The following is a 22,443-nucleotide window of genomic DNA, read 5'->3' as shown; positions in this document are numbered from 1 at the left end:
AGGGCTCTCAGCCAATCACTTCTAAGAACGGCCAGGAACGGGGCGTGATAATTGGCCCAGAACCAATGCACAGGCAAGGGTGGGACCACGGGGCGGGGCCATCCTCGCGCCAATCGGAAGTGTTGGAGCTTGGGCCTGCCGATCGGAGGTCGGTTCCCGAGCCATGAATATCTTGCCCAAGAAGAGCTGGCACGTCCGGAACAAGGACAATGTCGCCCGCGTGCGGCGCGACGAGGCCCAGGCCCGGGAGGAGGAGAAGGAGAGGGAGCGGAGGGTGCTGCTGGCTCAGCAAGAGGTAAGTCTGGGGGCCGGCCCAGAAGCGCGGCGGGCCTGGCCTGCCCGTCGCTTGGCGTCAGGCGCCGCGCAGATCGGTGTGTTTGGCGATCTTTCTCTGCAAATCCCGTGCCAACTTCCGTGAAGCCTTCCTAGAGTCCCCCGGTGGTGTAGTCGAAGTGACCGGAGACTAGCACATTTGAAGAGTTGGATAAATAGTGTGGTTACTTCGGGGGTCGCCCGCACAGGTTAATTACTGATTGCTCGCTACGTATGCGCTCTTTCTGCAGAGCGCTGGACGTGAGGAATCCCCCCTTTTTTAAAAACAACTTTGAGTCTCTAGAGGGGTGCGTTCACTTCGCACTGAGTGCAACGGCTTCAGCGAGGAAGCCAAAGGGCGGGCAAGATGAGGTTCGCGCCGCTGAACATGTTCTTTTCCCTCATTGCTCCCCCAGATTAATACACCCAGAGGTTTGCTTTCTTTGACAAAGGGTCTCACTATATAGCCGCGGCTGTCCTGGCACTGGCTATGTAGACCTGGCTGGTCTCCAGCTCAGAGATTCGCTTGCCTTTGCCACCTAAACACTGGAATTGAAGACCACACACACACACACACACACACACACACACACACACACACACACGTTTTAATAATTACTCCATCAGTTTGTTTTACACTTAAGTCCCTTGGCCAATGTGATCAAGAAGTAGTGTGGGCTTTTTAAAATTCGAAAGTAGCGGGCGGTGGTGCCGCATGCCATTAATCCCAGCACTTGGGAAGCAGAGGCAGGTGTATCTCAGTGAGTTCGAGGCCAGCCTGGACTACAGAGCGAGTTCCAGGATAGCCAGAGCTGTTAAACAGAGAAACCCCGGGGGGGGGGGGGAGGGGATCGAAAGTAGCTGGATTTGGTGATGCTTGTAATCCCAGATACTGAGGCTGCAGAGAGAGAATTGGGAGTGGCTATCCTGAGCAATTAAGACCCCACCTGGGGTTGGGGCGACACGGAAAATGGCTAATGAAATTGGAATGGTGACCTGGAGCCATACCTGGGATTCATTTCCTTTGGCCAGAAAGCAATGTTTGGCTACCTTACAAGCAATTTGGGAGTCTGCCCATGCTTGTGCTGGGGACTGAACTTGAAACTTCATACACTAAGCAGGGACTCTATGGCTGAACAAGCCATGTCCACCCTGTATCACTGAGTGGGGTTGGTTTGTTTGTTGCTTTTTATAGCTGTTTTTCTTGCATTATCATGCCAGGCTGGGAAGCATTCTGTTTCAGGCCAGGGATCTTCTCGGTGATAACCCAATTTACTGTTTAAAGACACCCATTTTCCAAGTTAGAAATGGTGTGTTAGCCAGGCAGTGGTGGTGCAAGCCTTTAACCCCAGTACTTGAGAGGCAGAGGCTGGTGAATCTCTGAGTTCGAGGCCAGCCTGGTCTACAGAGTGAGTTCCAGGGACAGCCATGATTACAGAGGAAACCCCATCTCAGGGGGGAAAAAAAAAAGATGAGGAAAGAAATGGTGTCTTTAGCCGGGCATGCTCAGCATTTGGGAAGCAGAGGCAGGCGGATCGCTGTGAGTTCGAGGCCAGCCTGGTCTACAAAGTGAGTCCAGGACAGCCAAGGCTACACAAAGAAAGCCCGTCTCGGAAAAAAACAAAACAAACAAAAGGAAATGGTGTCCTTTCTGACTCTCTGTACCTCCTCCCCCACTCCGTTTTTTTTTTCCTTTGATTTTTCGAGACGGGGTTACTCTGTCTAGTCCTGGCTGTCTTGGAACTCTATCTGTAGACCAGGTTGGCCTCGAAATCACAGAGATCCTCCTATGTCTGCCTCCAGAGTGCTGGGACCAAAGGTGTGTGTTACCACTGCCTGGCCCGTGGCCCGTTCTTGTAGCCTCCAGCCTATAACCTCTTTCACAGGCCCGCACAGAATTCCTGCGGAAGAAAGCCAGGCGCCAGAACGCACTGCCCGAGCCGCCGGAGGCAGCGGATGCAGGGGCTCCACGGTCTGGCCCTGTGGACCTGTTTAGGGAGCTGCTAGAAGAAGGGCAAGGAGTGCCTAGAGGAAATAAAGAACACGAGGAAGAGAAGCGGCAGGAGAAGGTAAGCTGGCCTCCCTGTCACTGGAGTCCTGGGGTGGAGGGCTGGGGCTGGCTGTGGCTAACAACTGGTAGGATATGGTGGTCGGTGGGCACACAGAAAATTTAGAATGTGACTGAAAGGTATCACCTAATAAGCTGGTTACTGCTGTAGAGCGTTTAAGTTGTGGCTGATGTTAACCTTTCTTTCATGAGACTAAAGTCTTCAGCTATTTTATTTGAGGGCACAGACCGAGGTGCCCTCCTGTTCTCACTTCCCGTGCCTTGGCCTCCTGCGTGCTGGGATCATAGTCACGCACCTCCGGATGGAATGTGTGCTTTCCAAACTGAGCTGTGCTGTGGCTCTCCTAAGTCTCCCATCCAACCTGGAATGTCTGTCTCCCACTGAAGTCACTCCTCCACTTTGCTTTTCTGCACGTTTTTCCCTCCACTGCTCCCAGAGCTGCCTACCTTGGAACAAAGGAAGCAAACTTCTCCCTTCCTCCTTTCCACTACTGCACTGGCCACTGGCCTCCTTTTCTTCCTCCTCCTAGAGAGAAGCCCCTGGCACTTTGCAAAGCTGGTCCTTGAATGGTCTGTGGTTTCCTTTATTAAATGACTCTGCCTACCAAGCCCTGTCTCTCCAGGGACACAGACCCTGGGTTCTCTTTTTCTTTTCTTTTTCTTCTTTTTCTAGTTTCTCTGTGATGTCTTGGCTGTCCTGGACTCACCTTGTAAACGAGGCTGGCCTCGAACTCAAGAGTCATCCACCTGCCTCTACCTGCCACCCAGTGCCCTGGGTTTTCTTATTGCCACATCTAGGGCTTCCAGAGTGACTGAAAAGACTATTTTGTTTTCTTCCTCCACAGGAGAGGCAAGAGAAAGCACTAGGCATCTTGACATACTTGGGCCAGAGCGCAGCAGAGGCCCAAACTCAACCTCCTTGGTACCAGCTCCCCCCAGCACAAAGGGCTCCAGGCCCAAGCCCAGATGAGAAGATCAAGAACCAATTGGACCCCTTGAGGGAGATGCAGAAGCACCTAGGAAAGAAAAGGCACAGCAGTGAAAGCCATCCTTCCAGGGAGGAGCAGCCTCAGAAACAGCGGCCCAGAGGGTAGGGATAGACAGCCTACAGCAGAGCTGTAGTGACACTTTGGGGTGGGTGTGGGGGTGGGAGGTCCCTAGCACACCAGCCTGGGTACCACAAATGGGCAAGGAGGAAGTAGTTCTTGGTATGTGGTCTAGGGACCTCTGGAGACAAGACTTTAGCACTGTAAGGGTAGTATCTTCTCTTATGGCTCAGGGTATGTGTGGATGATTGCATACAGGCTGATTTTTCTTTAATGTGCATGGGTGTCTTGTCACATTTGTCTATGCACCACATATGGATCCTCTGAAATGTAGCACAATTGTGAAGCACTATTTAGGCACTGGGAATCAAAGGGGTCTTCTCAAAGAGCAGCCAGTGCTCTTAACCATCTCTCCAACCCCAGATGCCCTTTTATTCTGCCCCCCAAGACAAGGTTTCTCTAGGTAGCCTTAGCTGTCCTGGATTGCTGTGTAGGCCAGGCTGGCCTTGAACTCACAGCAATCCATCTGCTTCTGCCTCCCTAAGTGCTGGGATTAAAGGCGTGCACTTCAGTTGTCTTTTCTTTGGGCCAGGATCTCACTGTCCCTCTGGCTGGCCTCTGCTTCCCAAGTGCTAGGATCAAAGGTGTGTGCCACCACACCCAGCTCAGTTTTCTAGTTCAGCATAGATAGAACCTACCTTAAAAGATCTTTGTGAGCTGGGACAGCCAAGGCTGCACAGAAGGGGGGTGCGGGGGGAATCTTTCTGGGCTTCAGGCTTGTAATTTCTTTGATTTTTTCTGAGACAAGGTCTCAAAATGTTCCTCTGGCTATCCTAAAACTGGCTATGTAAGCCCTGTTGGCCTTGAAATCAAGAGATCAGTCTGTTTGCCTATGAGTGCTGGGGTTAAAGTGTACGCCCCACCCATCACTCAGCTGTGTTTTTGGTTTGTTGAGACAGGGTTTCTCTGTATAGCCTTGGCTGTCCTGTACTCAGCTTTGTAGATCTGCCTGCTTCCCAAGTGCTGGGATTAAAGGTGTGCAAAACCACACCAGGCTTGTTTTTAATCACTAAGAGAACCCTTTTATAGAACCTTATATTGCTACAGCAGAAGGCAACACACAGGGAAGGAAGGGCTCCCTATTTGACTCTGGTCCTCAGGTTTGTTGCTTTGGGGAGTTTTTTGAAACACAGTTTCTCTTGTAGTCCTGGCTGGCCTGAAACTCAGGGATCTGCCAGCCTCTGCCTCCCAAGTGCTGTGATTAAAGGTGTGCACCACCACACCTGGCCTCGGTTTGTTTTTGAGACAGGGCTTCTGTCCTGGAACTCTATAGACCAGGCTAGTCTCAAACTCACAGAGATCCAACTGTCTCTGCTTTTAGGTGCTGGACAAAGATTTATTTTTTATTCTTTGTGCATTAGTGTTTTGCTTGTGCTTATGTCTGTGAGGCTGCCAGGTCCCCTGGAACTGCAACCACAGTTGAGCCACTATGTGGTGAATATTGGGAACTGAGCCCAGCCCCAAGTCCTCACTCTTTTTTTGTTGTTTCTTCAAGGCAGGGTTTCACTGTGTAGTCTTGGACTCACTTTGTAGATGAGGCTGGCCTTGAAGTCACAGAGATCCGCCTGCCTCTGCCTCCCCAGTGTTGGATGCACCACCACACCCAGCTAAAGTCCTCAGTCTTTGAAAAGGGATCTTAAGGCCAAAGTGGCTAGAGAACAAAAGCATGTTCGTCTGTAAGGTGTCAGACTCTACCAACTGCAGAGGGGCACTCATGGGCTGACCTCTTCTGACTAGAAGATGGTTCAGGGGCCAGTGTGCTTTCTTGACCTGGAGAGACATATGCTCTTAGGATCATAGGCACACCCATAGGGACGCCAACATGGTTCTAAGGACTTGTTCATGTGACCCAGAATCAGTAGCTTCTCTCAACACATGCTTCCGCTCTTGTTCTCCCTACAGGCCACCTTCCTTAGAAAAGCTCCGAGCTGAGCGTCTTCAGCGGGAAGCATCTGAGAGAGCTAGAGCAGAAGCCTTGCTGGCCAGAGTACAAGGCCAGGTATCCCAGCAAGGGCAGGTGGAAGAGGAAGAGACAGATGAACGGAGGCGGCGGTATAACTCCCAGTTCAACCCCCAGCTGGCCCGGCGCCCCCGCCAGCAGAACCCCACTCCTGCCCACTGACTCCCTGGGGGGGATAGGAGAGGCTGCATGTGCCAGCCGTCATATAAAACTATTTATTCATAAATATTTTCCAAAATGAAAATAGGTTTACCAAAAAATGTCCCTCACTGGGGAGGGGAGGAGGGGGCAGCCCTCGCCCCCAGGCCCCCAGGGTAGGGCAGAGAGGAAGAGAAAACCTCCCTGCCCCTTCCCTGCTTCCTGGGGGGGAGGGTGCCCATGGCCTTGGGCCTCCCCCAGTCTTCCAGGGCAGGGCCCTCACCTGGGCAGGGGGATCAGCATGCGGGGGAGGGGTTAGACAGAGGGGACCGTTGTCACTGGAGGTCCCGGTCCTCCAGGTAGCGGTACTCAAAGGTGAAGCCTTCCTTCTTCCGCTGGCCCCACTTCTCGTAGTCAAAGTAGATGTAGGTGCCCTGGCCGGGGAAGAAGGTGGTTGTCAGTGAGTGGACGAGGAGGGGAGCTGAGATCTGGGCCAGGCAGATGGACAAAAGAGGCAGTTTTGTCAAGGGTGTGGAGGTGCCAAGCAAATTGTCTTACATGCTTTCACTGTGACATCCAAGCACCAAGCCTGGGATTCTCTACAGCTCTGGAGGGCCCCAGCTAAGCACAAAACACACCACGGAGGCCTAGGCTTGTCTTCACAGACACTGAGGAATGGGGACCAACAGGTTCAGGTGAATGCAACATAGGCATCATCTACATCCCAGTGCTCTGCAGGGACACACACTTCACTGTAACTGGGATTTGGAGTGACTCAATGCTCTGGGGTGAAGGACCAAATGGGTGGGAGAGGAAGCCTGAAGTAAGGCTGGAGAGCATACTGCAAGGAAGCTAGGTCAAGTATCTGAAATGGAAGAATGTAGGGAGCAGAATAGAGTTCTGTGAGACCTTGAAAATACGTATGGGAAAGCCACCGTGAAACACACCAACTGAAAGCAACTAAAAAGAAAAATCTGTGACGCTCACTGTATAACAGGCACAATTAGTACTTACATATCAACTCATTTAATCCTTGTAACAACTGCACAAGGTGGGTGCTGTTGCTCCCATTTTACAGACAGGGAACAAATGGAGAGTTTTGATTGACTTGCCCAAGATTACCCAGCAGGAGCTGGGCTCAAACCCAGACCAGGGTTCAGGGGATTTGGGGAGAATGGGGTTTCCAATCAGCTAATGGTTGAGACTTGAGAAGGCTGCCTAAGTAGATTCCCAAGTATGCTCAGTCCCTGCTCTGCTGGTTGCCAGGAAATGAAGGAGGAAAGGGCCATGGAGGTCGGATTTGGGTGATGCCCCCAAGAAAATCCCATACTCCAACTAAAGTACCCAGGGCTGCCTAGTGGAGGCAATTAGAAGCTGCAGGAAGGCTTCTCTTTGGAAGAGAGAACTCCTCAGAACTAAAGCACTGACAAGTGGACAAATGGACAGGGACAGTGTCCTAAGACAGGTGAAGCAGTGTAGGGGACCAGTGTGGTCAGTCTACAGGACTGTGCTTGAAGAAAGGCCAGCAGAGCTGAGGGTTGGGCTTGGGGACACTAGGCATACACCAGTGGGACCACGGTGAGTGGGGCCCTCACCTGCTCAAACTCATCTGTGATGGTCTTGGGCTCCTCGTGCCTCTGGAACCACATCATGTACTTGGTGTGGAATCGCCAGGACTGCTTCTTTAGGGCCTTGGCTGCCAAGTACTGTGCCTTAGTTCCCTGGGAGAAAAACCGCAGAGGAAGATCAGAAGGTACCCAAATTGGGTAGACAGCAGGGGGAAAAGAGCAGGGCATTGGGGCTGGACCCAGGCCCCCACCACAGACCGGCTGGGGTAGAGTCCACTTGGAGACAGTGCTGCGAGCACAAAACATACCATGGTCAGAAGAAAATGAGACAGGAAGTGAGAATTGCTTTCAGAAAAGCTTTGAGAAAGAAGAGAAACTAATGCATAATGAAAGCTAAGAGGAGACGATGTAGAAAACTTCTCAAGGGGCAGGGAGGGGCTGACACTTCAGTCAAGAGGTCTCCAGGGAGGCCTTGGGAGTGTCTCCTGCACTTCAGCAGCTAGCCTAAACTAAAGGGTGTATACCAGGAGCCGAGAGCTCTTGGCAGTGGAAACTGTAGGTGGCCTGCAGCCTGCAGCCTCTCCTTGAGTCTGAGCAACTGGAATGCATTTGGACTGGGACAGGTTTGATTGGAGGGGGCCCAGGACTGGGAAAGGAAGGGGTGCGGTCCCAGTGGCCGCAGTGGGACACCCACCTCGCCCCTCCAGCCTGAGGGGGGATGGCGGCGGTGGCGGCGGAGCTGGGGGGCCCGAGGCTGCCCCAGGGGCCCTGCTGTACCTCCAGATAGTAGAAGATGAAGAAGAGCGTCTCAGTTGACAGGCGCTGGTAGAACTCCACTGTGTCCGAGTGTGGGGGTGGCATCTGGTGGTGGTAGGGGGGTGTCGGGCAAGGGTTCCGGGGGAGGTACTGCCTGTGAACCAGTGAGGATTTAGCGCCAGGTGATTTCCAGCTCCTGCCCTGCCTTCAGGAGGGTGTTCAGAAGCACACTTCAACCTGCTATTGGGAGCCCAAGCCAAATCCTCACTTAGAGAAAAGTACTCTACTTAGTCTTTCAGGACCCAGGACCCAGCTCCTCCCTCAGAATGGGGGAGTCCCGGTCCTCAGCCCCTTCTGCAGCCCCTCACCGAATTCGCTCAGAGTCAGAGGGGTGGGGCATGTGGTGCCAGGCGGCCTCTTCCATGGCCTGTTGGTATAGCTGCTCCTTGGTGAGGGATACTGGCCCCAGTGGACACACGCCCAGTGACAATGGTATGTTCACCTCTGACAGCTGCAGGGGTGGCTGGGCTGAGGTGGGTGGTGCTGATGTGCTGCTCAGGATGATGTCTGTAGGGAGGGATGGGCCACCAGGCCCCTCATGAGGATGGGATCAGCTCCTTTTTGGCCTTTGCCCTACCCACCATCCCATGACTGTCACCTCGATCTGTTAGGTGTAACGTTGGCACAGGGTCCTCAATACCAGAGCTAATAGCTGCCCGTTCCGCCATGGATTTCAGAGAACTCAGAGGTTCAGGGGCCTAGGAAGAGAAAGGGGCCCAGCCTCAGGACCTGGAGCAGAGATGGCTGCATAAAAATACACAGCCTGGCCTCTGTACGCTCTTCCTAATCTGCTGTTGCCAGTTCCCTATTTGCAACATCCACCCATACACAATGCTAAAACACCATGGCTATAGGGAAGCTGCAAATCTGAGATCACCATCAGGAAATGCAGGGTCTGTAACACATTTCAGGGGAAACCAGACCCTACAAAGTACACAGCTGGACACCACAAGTGGTGGTGGGGGGCCTGGTTGCCCACTGGACTTCCCACAGTAGTATGGCATCTTGAGGGAGGTGGCTGGCAGAACTGCAGGCTCTCTTGTTGCCTTAATGGTGTTGGCCATCCCTTGGGCATTCAGTCGCCTTGGGAACATCAGTGGGTTCGGTCTGCAGCCCCCACATTGCTTTCCCTGGTAGAGCAGCTTAGGGCTGGTCTTCTACCCACTCTGTACAACTATTCCGTCTCCAAAGCGCACCCACAGACCTGCACCCTAGCTCGCTTGGAGGGGCTCATTCTGCTACTCTTCCCCCATCCCACCCACAGCCTCACAGGAGCCTTGCCACAAGGTGTCACTTTGTATCTTTTCCCTTCAAAACCACCCTAAAACCCTAGCACCCACTTAGGAGAACTTCTAGGATGCTTTTTTCCCCTTAGAGAAGTACACACACTGGATTCCCTATCCCAGGATGGGCTCAGGACCCACATCTGAGCTCACCTTGATTTCTGGGGTGGTGCTGAACTGTGGAGGACCATTGAGCAGGGTTCCAGCTGCCTTGGCCTCACTGAAGCTGGGCGTTGGAGAGCTGGGGGGATTCACAGGCAGAGGCACCAAAAGGCTGGGTCCCCCTGAGTTGTTCCCTGAGCCTGAAGCCACACTCCCAGCCCCTGACGGGGCTGCCGTACTGGATTCCTTTCTGGGCAAAGAATGGAGGATACTCAGATTCAAAGTCCTTCAAGGCAAATGGACACAGAATACGGGATCCAAAAGGAGCAGCAGATGGCAAGACAGCTGGGGTGGTCAGAAGTGGATCCAAGCTCTGTGATCCTCTTCAGCACAGCAGAGGTACTGAGGGTTTTTAGGATCCCCCCTACAGCTTATGAGGCTAAAAGACAGGGGATGGGATCGTTCCAGAGCTCTTACTGAGGCAAATTCAGACTGAATCAAATTTGTGTCACAGAACAAGTAACCTTGCACAGATGCACATGGTGCAATCCCACTGGGGCTGGGAATGAGGCAGGCAAGGTGGCAGAGCTTTCATTCAGCATGTGTTTTGAAACTGCTGTTAAAATCTGACGTCAGACTAAAAGAAAGGGAGGACTAGGACATTTTACTTGAAAAGCCCCCACACTCATGGGAATCAGGTTGCCTCAGAGCAGAGCAGAAATAGGGAAACAGCATCGTCTGAAACCTGAGTTAAAAATAAATAAAAGCTGGGCATGCGCTTTAATCTCAGAATCCAGGAGGCAGAGGCAGGCGGATCACTGAGTTCGAGCCCAGCCTGGTCTACAGAGTGAGTCCAGGACAGCCAAGGATACACAGAGAAAAACCCATCTTGAAAAACCAAAAATAAAAAAATAATAAATAAATAAAAGAGGGTGCAGCTGGGAACTAATGTACGTAGGCCCCAAGCAGTAAGAAGCAGGGACAGGAGCCCTTGCTGAGGTGAAGGTAGGATACACTGGGCTACCCAAGAAGAGCAGGACTTGGAAATCTGAAGCAAGGGGGGCATGAGAACTTGTGCCTACACCCAGCCATCCCAGAACTCACGAGGTGCTGGGAGCTGGGTTGTGGGGGCCCGAATTGGGCCCTAGGGCTTGGCTGCTGGCACTGCTGCCCCCACTGCTACTCAGGGCCACCTCTGCAGGGCTGTCTGCCACAACCGAACTATAGCCTGGGAAAAGAAGGGCAAGTGTAAACAGGTTGTCAGCCACTGCCCACCTTGCCCTGTCCCCCACTCTGGCCTCCACTTACTGGTGGCACCGTTTTGCTTGCCAGCCCCTCCGCCTGTGCCACTGTTACTATTGCTGCTGCTCCCTCCGCTGCCACCACCACTTCCCCCGCTCGGCTGGGCACTGGGGGGCCGGGGCTGGGCAGTGCTGGGCCCGCTGGCATTGGGTGGGGCCACAGCCTGGGCATAGGGGGCAGGAGTACCCGAGTTGTGGCTGGGAGCTGGACTGGCCTTGGGGCCCAGGGCACTTGGAGGTGCTGCTGGGGTACAGGCCCCATTGTTGCCAGGGGTGGAGCTCAAGGCAGAAGTGGCAGGTGGGGGGCCAGAGGGGTAGGTGGGCGGCACAGCTGGGGACTGGGGGTGCTGGTTGCTGTGGACAGGCTTGGAGCCGTTTTTGGCTGGAGACTGCAGGGAAGAAAGAACAGAGGGTCAGGTACTAGACCACCTCACCCCCTACCCACCACTCTTTTATTGTCTCCCCAACTCTTCTCTGACCTACTACCAACTGTCCACACTCTCTAGGGCACACAGGAGACCTCAACCACCCTCATGCTAAGACCTATTTATTTCCAGCCCACTCAGCTGTCCCAAGTCCTCTTAGGGTACTACTGCCTCTGAAACCCACATGAAATATGACAAAGGTTAGGTTGTTAAGACAAGAGACCAAGGGAAACTCAAATACCCTCAACTTGAGAACTGGAGTGGTGGCTCATTCCTTTTTGATCATGCACTTGAAAGGCAGAGACAGGCAGACTTCTATGAGTTTGAGATTAGCCTGGTCTAGTTGGAGAGTTCAATCCAAGATGTTCTTGCAAAACAACAAAATAACCCAGCCTCAATTTGGGATTAGTTCTATCGGCATTAAGAGTAAGGGAACTGGGACAAGCAGGCTACTTCTGAATGTCAGCTAAAGGTCTACTACAGCTAGTCATGGAACTGTAAAATTCAGTGCTCCAGAGCTTAATGACCAGGGCACCCCTGCTTCAACTAAGCTCCAACAACCAGGCTGCCACGCCCAACTGCCTCCTAGACTTCTGACAAACAAGCACCACAGGGAACTGGCCATTCACCTTTTTCCTGGGATCACCGCTTGACCATCAGGGGGCCTGCGGTGGCACAGCTAGGCCCATTCCCAGGAGTCCCTGGCCTAGCCTCTGCCTCACTTCATTACCCTGTTTCCAACCCTGGTCCCCACATGAGCCTCATCACTGTCTGCCTAGGTCCTCCCACATGGACTATCCTGGCTGCCCATTAGCCCAGAGGGGCTCGGGGCACCTTCAACAACATTCCTTTTCCTAAAGTATGTCCCTATCTTAGGAGAGGATGACAGAGCTACGAGTTCAGAGAAGGGCCACATAGTGCCTTCCTCTCTTGGAACTGTTTCCTGCAGTCAGCTCAACACAGCAGTCTGCCTTTCTGACCACCCCTCAGGCTTGCTTAGTTCCCGCAGAGAATGACTACAAAGGCCAGGTCCCCAGCCCAACAGGTCCACCTCTCACACCTCCAAGCTTCTTGCCGCAGCACCCGTGTGACCTGCTTTGCCCACAGTACCATCGGGCCAGAACACAGGCCACCTCAACCACAGCAGTCATCAGCCTGCCCTCAGGGCCGCACTGTTCTGGCACGCCACTATCCCACGAGCCCAGCGTTGTGGCCAGCCCTCCAGCTTCAGTAATTTTGGAGACCACTGAATTAACAAGTGACAAGCATCAGATTCAGGCTTGGACCCACCTGGCTGACTTCACTATCTGTTGAGCGGCCTCTCTTCTTGTCATCTTCAGAGTTTTCCTAAGGTTGGGAAAACAGAGTTAAAAATTGTGACCTCCCAGGCGCCGACACATAGGGCAACCCTTTCCTTAGGGTGCAGGTTAGGGCCCTTCCTGCTCTTCATCTCTCATAGGCCGAACCTGACTGGCCTTGTGCTTCAGAACTGTTTCAACACCCAACCTGAAATTCTAAATCTGAGCTCATTAGTACAGTCTTCTGAAAGCCAGCACTCAACTCCCATCCTGTGAAGTACGCAGGAACCTTTTTCTTTATAAAGGTCAGCCCTGAATCCCTGTCAGAGGGGAAACACCCAGCTGCTTGCTCACCTTCTCAAACAGCCCCCCATCCACCCCTGCAACTTCCAACCAGGGAAGACCTACATGCACCATGAGCAGAGACCCGGGTCTATCTTTTCGCTTTAGGGCCTTTAAAGCACAAAAAGGCCAGCCATTACATCCCTAGCTGTTCTAAGACAAGACTGGGCTTCCGACTCCTCCATGCCCACCTCCTTGGACCCCAGACACTCACCGTAGTGCAGTTAGCTGGGCTAGGTGGGATGGGAGAACTGGAGGTGGTTGAGGTGGGCGTGCTGCTGGACTGGTTGAAGATCTCATCCTCCATGTGGCTGTGGCTGGGGGGGGAGGTGGCGACCAGCGCCTGTGCTGTGGGGGCAGGGGAGCAGCATGCTTAGCTGGCACAGCCATGCCTCCTGCCCTCACCCTCTGTGCCACGAAGGTCAGCCCAGGGCCTCACGAATGTCCTCGAGGTCCAGGTCGTCATAGAGGAATTCATTCTCTTCAAAGTCGGGGTCCTGGGATGAGTCAACGTAGTACTCCACATCATCCTTGATCTTGCGGATGGCATCAACCAGGATGGAGTCATTGTCCAGCATGCGGAGGATGGTCTCCAGCATGCGCACGTGGTAGCGGTGCTTCTCGATGTGCCGCTTCAAGCCCTCAATCCGGTCCTGCTTCTGCTGGCGAGCCCAGGGCCAGGCTCAGGGGCTGCAGAGCACCTGCCCGGCCCTCCTGCCCCCACAGAACCTGTCCTCAGTCCCCTATCCCCAGAGTACCCCAAAAGCTACATTCCAGCCACTCCTAGCATGGGGCAGTGAGGAGTCTGCCCACCCTCTGTCCCAATGACGATCAATTTGAGGTGACAGCTCAAGGATCCACTTCTCTGTCCTCAAACCCCTATGGGCTCTGGAGATCCTTAGAACCCTGAGATGCCTCTGCGGGCCCTGCACCTTGGCCTCCTCCCATTCTGACCTCTGCTTGGAATATACATCCTGTCTCACTGCAGCAATGATGACAATAATGAGGATGAGCCATGGGAAGGAAACTTGTTGTCAGTCTACCACCATCAGCGGCCACAGGGAGCTCTGGCTCCTCTCAAAGCTTCCAATTCCCTTTACAGCTTCACTCCTTAGTGTCACCTCCAAATCTCTCCTTTTGTCAAGGACCCACTCTTTCCTCTCTGTCCCTGGGTAGCTGGTTCTCAAGTAGTCATACCAATCACGACATACCTTACTTTCCATTCCATCTCAACTTCCTTCTCTGGTGACACCAGTAAGGAGACATAGCTAAACTCACACCCTATAATCCTAAAAGTGTAAGACCCGGGATCCTAATATTCGGCTTTGGCAAACCATCCATTCCCAGGTATCCCACAGCCACTAGTTCTCAGAGACACACCACCCACCTCCTAAGAACCTGGGGGATTTTGGAGTGCTATGCAGCCTCCCAATGTGGTTGCTCCTTCAGGCCTCACTTACTCTGTGGTCACAGCTGAACCTAAGTCTATCTTCACCCAAACTGCCCCTAACAATAGCCCCACTGTCTACTCAGATAGGACAGGATCCTGTCTCACCTCCTCCCTATACCACTCAGCCAGCTCGGCTGCCTCATCCTGCCTCTCTAACCTCTACCCCAGGTGTATCTTGAGCCTCCAGATGCCCCCTGTTCACAGGAAACGTCCACCTCTACCCTGTGGTGACGGTGCCCCCCACTCACATCCTTATCGCCCTTCTTCTTGCGTGTCTGTACCGACAGTGACTCCACCTCACTCTCAAACTGGTCCACCTGCATATTTAGGGTGTCAATGGTGTTCTGGGGGGAGAAAAGGGAAAGGGGTTTATCCTTAAGTCCCTGATACATACTTAAGTCTGGGTCCATGTGCTCACTTCCTTCTCTGTCCCCACTCACCGTGAGCCACTGGCCAACCTCTTCCTTCTCCTTCTGGGCAGGGTCCACCTTCTGAGCCAGACCCAGGCCTTCCTTGCTATAAGCTTTGGTTTTGGTCTCTCGTTCCACAACTTTGAACCGTTCCATTTGCTGTGGAGAGCACAGTTGGTGGAGAGTTCTCAGAGATGGACAGGAGCTCTAAGGACCAGCACTGCTACAAAAGCCCAGGGCCATCATCTTGCCCTTCCCTTAGTTGTAGAGACATTACTCCTCCCTGGACTCTGTAGTGGCTCTTCCACCTCTGCGTTCTAGGGTTTAGGAGCCTGACCATAACCCCACCCCAGAAAGCCCCAGGCTCTGGTTTCCTACCGTTTCAATGAGCTTGCGGTTTTCAATAAGCTGCCTTTTGTCCTTGATCTCATTGGATGCTACCCATGTCTTGATCTGGTCCCTCAGCCGCTGACGGGAGAAACAGCAGAGAAATCAGGCTTGCAGACCTGCCAATTGGGGCCCTCAGTGACCTCTTCTCCCTGGGACCCAGCAGTCCACTCTCCCATCCCCCCTCCCATAGGACACAAGAGTCCAGCCCCAGCCCCCTCACTTGTAGCTTCTTAATCTCCTTCTTTAGGTCAGCCTCATACTTTTCTTTCTGGTTCGCGTTGGCTGCATTGTGGAGCTGAGGGATGAAGAATTCAGCAGTCAATGTGAGAGTGGCTGCCCAGAACTCGCCAAAGCAGTAAAGGTCCAGTCTCTTTCTTCCTTGGCTGGGAAATCTGGGACCCCCTCCCCATAGTCGATCTCAGAGATGCTTCCCTGGTCAACACCCCCAAGACCCTGAGCTTCTTGATTCTTCTCCCCACAGATCCAGACTGTGAGGTTCCTAGGCTCTGTACCTTTTGCCAAATATCTTCAAACTGCTCCACGCCTTCGGACACCTTCTTCAGGCAGCGATCAATCTCACCTGCCCAGGGAGGAAGACTGTTAATATCCTAAGGTAGCAACCATCCAGAGAAATTCCCGGGGGGCGGGCACTTGGTCACATGAACAGTAGGTACTCTATTACCTTGGAGTTTGCGCTTGTCCGCCATCTTCCCTGCCCTACAAACGCACTCTCTTCATACTCTCTTGGAAACGGACGCTGTTGGGAAAAATTGGGAAGGATTTAACATCTATTCCTCAGCTGGTCCAAACCCAGACACATGGATTCAGGTGAGAATCATGGGATAGGTGTGATGGTAGAGGGAAGAAGCATTTACTTGCCCTCTTCCACCTCATGATAAGACCCAGGGCCTTGCCCATGCAAACATTCTTTTATGTAGCTACTCCCCAGCTACATGAGCCATCTGGTCTACTCTTCCATTCCTTCAACCGCCCAGCACAGAGACTAGCACACTGGATTCTGGGAAACCGTTGAAACAAAGAATACTGTATCTGACTTGTGGACCTCTGACTTAGGATCTGTCCTCTAGATGACACTAGAGCACATGCAGCACACACAGGTGGACTGCTGAGGTGGAGGCATTAGCCCTGGGAATGATGCTTTCTAAACAGAAAGGCTAGAAGTAGAGGTGACTGGGCGAGGCCACGCCAGGCAAGTCAGGGAATACAGGAGGCTGGCGGCTCCTGGAAAGGCTAAGGTTCTGTTTATACAGGTGTGAGCTGAAAGGGAAGGGTGACAGGGGACTTCTACAGCTATGAAGACCTGGACCCACTCATACGTGACAGGGCAGGATGTCTAAAAGAAGGTCTAACACTTCCAAGAAATGTACTCCACAGCAGAATCCTGGACCCCTGAACAGATAATGCTCCTCACCAGAAGAGCCTGACACTAAAAATGGTTATATAAACTTGAGTGCAGGAAGCAGCACCTCAAAGAGGGCTAAAAGAAGATAGAAATCTTACCAAGATAAGAAAGTGAAGAGGTACCTTAGCTGTGAGAGAGCGGATCTGCACACATGGAGGAATTCCGTATCTGATAGACTAGCAATTTAGACTCAGAAACATGAACCCATCAGAACAGAATCCAAATTTTACAGAGGCTCCTACTTTTGTTCTGAAGGAAGTTGAGTTCAATTCAGAGAGGCCTGAGGACAAAGTACTGAGGAGGGGAGGTCTGTAGGCCAGGAAGTCCACACTACAAAACTTGACACGGAAACAGAACCTGGAGAGGAAGGGTCATACTAAGAGGATTTCTGGGCTGCTAGCAGAAGCTGTGCCTCCTCCTGTGGGTACACTAAAAAGGGTCTGAGAACTAGACTGACAGAGGGCAGGAGTGCCCCAATGTACCTCTTAGCCATCAGAGCAGAGACAGCCAGATCGAGGGTCCTTACTACTGAGGAAAGGCATACCCAGAAAAATCTTTTTAACAGAAGGTGCACTGTGGGAAATGCTGCAAAGCGCAGGACAGCGGGCCACCTAATGCACTATAACCGGTGCAGTGATAAAATAGAACCTCTCCTTTTACAAGACAGAGTATACAGCTCAGGATGGCTATGAACTCACATTCCTGCCCTGTCCTCTCAAATGCTGAGGTTACAGAAGTGTCCCACCATACTTGGCTCAGTTTTTTCACCTGTACTAATCACAAATGGTTGGCAGCCACAGCATGGGACACTGCATTAGGGAGATTTAGAAAAAGAGGCCTAGAGCAGACTGGGCTGGTACTTCCTCTGAAAGGAATTTTAAAAATTAACTCTGTAGGGTCCCTGCTGGATATCTCTTCAGTAAAGGATCTATTTGGGGGAGGGGGGCAGCATTCTCATCCAAGGACTGCCGACACACCACACACATCAGGGATCTTCAGGAAGATGAATCAACTAGCAAAAGAACTCAGCAAAGAGCCACACAGAGAAGACTGAAATGGAACAGGTACCTCTGATCCAGGGGCCTTGCCTGGATACCAGCAGGTGTTCAAGATCTTGCCCAGGAGTGAGTCTTGACTCTAATATCTATCAGCACCATTTTTGTTTTACACCAGGGAAAGAAGGAATGTTAAACAACAGCTTACACTACCCGCTCTGTCCCATGAGCCTGCCTGCAGGATGGTTCTGGGAAGGCACTGCTACCTGGACAAAGCATACCAACCCTAAGGAGGTGAGCCTCTACCCTAGTTCCAGGGAAGTGGCTGGAACTTCAGCATAGGGGAGAAGTGATACTATCCTGCAGTGAGAGGACAGTACTGTGGCATCAAAAACAAAAACAAACAAACAAAACCCCACAACTCCTAAAGGGGCCAGAAGCAAAGTACCAATGAACAAGGGTAATAAAAGGCCAGTGAGTTGGCTCAGCATAGTTTCTGGCCAGCAAGCCTGACATCCTAAACTCAATCTCCAGGATTCACACGGGAGAAAGAACCAACTCTCAAAAGATGTCCTCTATCTTCCACATGTATGCTGCCTGCATTTGTACATGTCCAAGAGCACGCGCACACATGCACAATAAACAAACAAATGTTGGGCCAGGGTTGGTGCTGCATAATAACAGCACTCAGGAGGCAGAGGCAGGCAGATCTCTGTGAGTTCCAGGCCATCCAGGAACTCAGGATGCAGTGTCCCATGCTGTGGCTGCCAACCATTTGTGATTAGTACAGGTGAAAAAACTGAGCCAAGTATGGCGAGACACTTCTGTAACCTCAGCATTTGCGAGGACAGGGCAGGAATGAGAGCTCATAGCCATCCTGAGCTGTATTCTGAGACTACAGAGGCTCAAAAAACAAATAAATGTAATAAAAAAATAATTAAGGACCAATGAGATGGCTGAGTAGGTAAAGGTGGTTGCTATAAGACTGGACTCAAATCCTAGGTCTCAAATCCTGAAAGCAAAGAATCAGCTTCTTTAAGTTTTCCTCTGACTGCCACATTTCTGCCAAGACATGCACACATATACAAAAAATACTTTTAAAAATTAGGCGCAGAAGGTGACTCACAAGTTAAGAGCACTTGTTGCTCTTGTAGACAATCCAGGTTCAGCTCCCAGCACCCCCATGGCAGCTCACAACTGTCTGTAATTCCAGCTCCAGAGGCACCAATAGCCTTCTCAGCTACAGCACACATGCAGCACACTTACATGCATGTAGGCAAAATGCACATAGACTAAAGGTAAATTTTAAAAGTAAAAAAAAAAAAGAACTGACGTAATGTACTTCAGCTATCAAAGTGGGCACAGGTGTGATTAGAGAATACCATATTTGACTGGCAGAAGGGTGCACCACAGACCCAGGAATTTGTGCTCAGAGGCTGGAGCCTCAGCTAGAGTGGAGGCAGTACCTTTCTCTCCACAAAAGACACACTCCACGCTAAGAAGGTGCACTCACCTCAGACCTCAGAAGCTCAGCAGACACAAAGGAGGCTGGTGCCTACCTCACTTCCCAAGACCTGCCCTAGGAGGCCATCACCACAGACAGGGCCCTGTTGAGGTAGGCAAGCACCTACACACAGAACATATGCACAGATGGTGGAGGGGCTCAAGCATCATGGAGGAAGCTGGGCCTCTTGGCGCAAGTAGAGGCTCATCATTAGGATCCTCTGTCCAAGGCTGTGGCAAATCCTCAAATTAGGACTCACAGCAGGAGCCAACAATAAAGCAATAGACAGGCCTTCTCACCACAGGTGCCAAGATCATCACACGGAGACCTGATGAGGGATATAACTTTAACCCTGAAGCCTGGTACTGCTGAGCACCACACAAGCATCTCGGAGCATAGACAGCACAGGGCAGCTAAGAGGACTCACACTAAAGCCAGGAGTGTGGTAGCAAGCAGCCCTGGAGGTGGAACTTGAACGCAGTACAGGATGCTGGCCCTGCCACATGGAGGCTCTGTGAGGTGGATAAAGTAGGTCCTGGTCAGAGGTGGAGAGGCCCAACACCAAAGGTAGGGAATGAAGAAGCCACACCTTGAAAAGTCATCCCCAAGCAAAATGACAACAGTGGTCTCTCTCCCGAGGCTCAGACACAGCACAAGGTACCTTCACTTTAGACCCACAGAAAAGTAACAGAGGAGGAGTCTCACTAGCTAGAGGCACTCCCATCCAAGACAGTCTACTTTCACACTGGGTACACAGGGGGTGTGACCATCTTGAATGCAAGGGGGGAAGGGGGATGACGCCAACACCAAAGAAGGCAGGTGACAACACTACCCTACAAAGACAACACAACTAACTACAAGGAGAAAGACCACCCCTTGCACAGCAGAAGACTTAGGCGAGGAACGCGTGCATGCCTACAGGGTGCCAAGGGGGTGAGATGGACCCCCTCTAGCTCTGCAACATCGCTTCCACCCAGTAGATTTCAATTATGGGGGCTCACAAAGACACACGGGCTGGGGTAGCCCAGAATGGAAACGCAGAGAACAATCCACGTGATGAGGGGCGAAGGGGATGCCAGGGAAGAACACCCTTGCCCAAAAGACTAATAATCCTAAAAGGAGATGATAGTCTCAGAACTGAGATGCAGCTGTCTGGAAGAGACGCTCTGACCTGTCCCAACATTAGAAACGCACCAACTGAAAGTTGTACGGGAGCTCACATTCCACCGACACAGACCCAGGAAAGCTAAACTGTTCCCACCACACACAATACCAGCAGACTTGAGACCACTAGGAAGCCGAATCCATGGAGGCAGAGACAGCTTGCAGCTAAGTGGAGCTGGCATGCCCAAAGCTAGAGGCCGCTGATACCCTACCTCAAAGATGTAAAAGACAAGGAAGTCAAGAAGTGAGCAATACGGTGGACAGTCCCGAATCAATCCAAGGTTTGGGGAGGGAGTGTTCAATAAAAATAAAAAATAAAAAAAGCAAGCTTCTTTAAAAGAATAGTGGAATGGGACATCTAGGAGACTTCACTGCCAGAGCTTTGAGGACAAGGTGGAAACTTTGGCTTTAAGCTCCAACTCACAAAGGGAACTGCACCCTCTGGTCTTGGGGACTTTTTCCTCCACAAGATCCATCTCTTCCAAAGAGGCTTCCCCCATCAAGACACCAACAAGCTGGAGAACTCGAGTGCACCGAGGCAACGCTCGCAAAGGGAGCTCCCGGGGAGGGCATGCCTGCAGGAGTGTGCCCCCCAAAACCCAGAGCATGAAGACCCCCCCCTCCCGCTCCCCGCTGCGCGCCCATCGCTCCAAGCCCAGCCAGACGCGGAGGAGGGCGGGCACCTCGCACCCGGGGCCGGCACGCTGCCACGCGGGAGCCGGGGCGCGGGGAGGACTGAGAGTGGAGGAGAGGGTCCCCGCCTTGCCCGAGCCGAAGCCAGGCCCGAGCGCGCGGCCAGGACAGGGCCGGGGGCGCCCCGCGGGAGCTGAGGCCGTGTCGCGACAGGCGGCGGGGTCGCGGAGCGGGAAGTCGACCGACGGCGCTGAGGGGAAGAGGGGAAGAAGAAGGGGTCCGGCCCAGTCGAGCCTGACGCTCTCACCGCAGGAGCTGGCGCCGCCGCTGCGGAGCGTACCGCGACAGGCGAGGAGGGGGAACCAGAGGCGAGCGCCCGCCCGCCGCCTTTTTTTTTTTTTCCTCCTCCTCCTCCTCCTCTTTCCTCGCGCCCCGAGCCCGGGCGCTATCGCGATAAGACGGCGCGAAAGCCGGAAGTGGGGTTGGGTTGTTGATAGAGGAAGTGGGCCCGGGGTTGTTCTAGACGACCGAGTAGGGGAATCGGGGAATCAAGGGAAGGCCCGGCGGCGGCTGCCGACGGCTCCACGGAAGCTGAACGGGCCCGGTCCAAGATGGCGGCGACGGAGGAGGCCTCCCCCTCCTCTCTTCTCGTCTCTGGCGCCGGCCCGCCCCCGAGCCCCGAATATAGGTCCGTCATTGCTCCCGCAGCACGTCGCTCTGCGCCATCGGGCACGCCCCATTGGTTCCTGGCGGGGATGAGGCCGGCCCCCTCCCTGGGATTGGCTGCTCGCTGCAGGGCGCGGCGTTCGATTGGCCTCCCGCTCAGCTTGCTTGGATTGGCTCGGGGTTTGCTTCCCGGCTCCTCCTCCTCCTCCTCCTCCTCCTCCTCCCCGCCTCAGAGCACAACACGCCAGCGCGAGGGCCTGGGTGTCAATCAGGAGGGCTGTGCCGTTCTGATTGGGTGTGTCCGCCCCCTTCTCCTAAATCAATTGGCCGCGGGGAGGAGTCCAGGTGAGGGGCGGGAAGCCGTGCGTCAAGTTTGAAGTCAGCTGTGATTGGCTGCGAGGTAGATTCTGCCCTGGACTCATTGGCTGGTCATGGAAATGGGTAAGGGGTGGGGGGGAAACGACAGAAGGTTTGGAGGGTGGGTGTTAAGGGACGCTTAACTGGGGGGGGGGGGGGGCCGACAGGCAGATACCTGGGGGGGTTTGGGGGGGGCCATTAAGCCCAAGTCATCTGCCAATCAAAAGAGCCGCCAGACCTAAGGGGCGGAGCTAGGCGAAAAGGCCCCTCCCCTTCCCTTGGCATTTTTCATCTCAGTGTGGCCAATAGGGTAGCTAGTAACGGAGGGGGCTGCCGACAGGTGTGGTTCTCGGAGCATCCTTCCCTTTGCCTGTGGTCCTGGCTGTTTTCTGATTCTCATAGTCGTTCCCCAAGTACCTCTGCTTGGAATTTCTGTAAAACCCAGTGCTTTCTGGGTGGAAGAAGGAAAGGCGGAATCAGGGACATGGACACACAAGCACAGAACTGTCGTGTCTCTGGTGAAGTGAGCAGAGTGTGGGACGCTCTCCTGTTAGCTCCGTTTCTTTGGTATTCTAGAAGTTAGCTGCAGAGGAAACCGCGCTTTAACCTATCTCGGTAACATCTGTAATGACTACTCTTTAGAGCTCTGATACGCTTCTTAGGGAAAAAACTTCTCGGACCACCCTGGTGAGCCACTCTGGTTTAATTCTGTTCCACTCCTGCCGTTTTTGT

At 53.0% G+C, this 22,443-nt stretch overlaps 2 protein-coding genes across 6 annotated transcripts; one reads left to right on the top strand and one right to left on the bottom strand.

The window, feature by feature from the left end:
- Positions 1 to 99: 99 nt before the first annotated feature.
- Positions 100 to 5,690, top strand: LENG1 (leukocyte receptor cluster member 1). The gene is made up of 4 exons (XM_084770929.1): positions 100 to 295; positions 2,199 to 2,381; positions 3,226 to 3,470; positions 5,389 to 5,690. The coding sequence occupies exons 1-4, from the start codon at positions 164 to 166 to the stop codon at positions 5,606 to 5,608; spliced, it is 780 nt and encodes a 259-aa protein (XP_084627055.1). The 5' UTR covers positions 100 to 163; the 3' UTR covers positions 5,609 to 5,690.
- CNOT3 (CCR4-NOT transcription complex subunit 3) lies at positions 5,648 to 21,369 on the bottom strand. 5 transcript variants are annotated; one of them, XM_084770924.1, is made up of 18 exons: positions 20,996 to 21,369; positions 15,652 to 15,726; positions 15,482 to 15,549; positions 15,190 to 15,264; positions 14,958 to 15,047; positions 14,610 to 14,738; positions 14,418 to 14,513; positions 13,159 to 13,381; positions 12,934 to 13,067; positions 12,370 to 12,426; positions 10,662 to 11,043; positions 10,458 to 10,581; positions 9,405 to 9,603; positions 8,567 to 8,666; positions 8,277 to 8,475; positions 7,930 to 8,062; positions 7,180 to 7,305; positions 5,648 to 6,018 (listed from the first exon to the last, which is right to left on the bottom strand). In XM_084770924.1, exons 2-18 carry the CDS (start codon positions 15,674 to 15,676, stop codon positions 5,920 to 5,922), a joined length of 2,259 nt encoding a protein of 752 aa, XP_084627050.1. In that variant the 5' UTR covers positions 15,677 to 15,726; positions 20,996 to 21,369; the 3' UTR covers positions 5,648 to 5,919. The 5 variants fall into 5 exon arrangements, with proteins under 5 accessions (XP_084627050.1, XP_084627054.1, XP_084627053.1 ...); XM_084770928.1 differs by having other exon boundaries at positions 10,842 to 11,043; XM_084770927.1 differs by having other exon boundaries at positions 13,159 to 13,378; positions 20,996 to 21,368.
- Between the last annotated feature and the right edge of the window lie 1,074 nt (positions 21,370 to 22,443).

Source organism: Acomys minous, assembly GCF_964271855.1.
Source record: "Acomys minous genome assembly, chromosome: 20".
NCBI lineage: Eukaryota > Metazoa > Chordata > Mammalia > Rodentia > Muridae > Acomys > Acomys minous.
Note: the sequence above shows the minus strand (reverse complement) of the source record. Positions and strands in the feature narration are given on the sequence as shown.

Excerpts from the sequence above, each read along its gene's own strand:
- CNOT3 (XM_084770924.1), bottom strand. The coding sequence starts at position 15,676 with ATGGCGGACAAGCGCAAACTCCAAG. Across the intron at positions 12,427-12,933 it reads GCCCAGCTAACTGCACTACG|GAAAACTCTGAAGATGACAA; the intron begins GTGAGTGTCTGG and ends TCCCAACCTTAG. Across the intron at positions 6,019-7,179 it reads TCACAGATGAGTTTGAGCAG|GGCACCTACATCTACTTTGA; the intron begins GTGAGGGCCCCA and ends TTCCCCGGCCAG.
- LENG1 (XM_084770929.1), top strand. The coding sequence starts at position 164 with ATGAATATCTTGCCCAAGAAGAGCTGGCACGTCCGGAACAAGGACAAT. Across the intron at positions 296-2,198 it reads TGCTGCTGGCTCAGCAAGAG|GCCCGCACAGAATTCCTGCG; the intron begins GTAAGTCTGGGG and ends CCTCTTTCACAG. Across the intron at positions 3,471-5,388 it reads CAGAAACAGCGGCCCAGAGG|GCCACCTTCCTTAGAAAAGC; the intron begins GTAGGGATAGAC and ends TTCTCCCTACAG.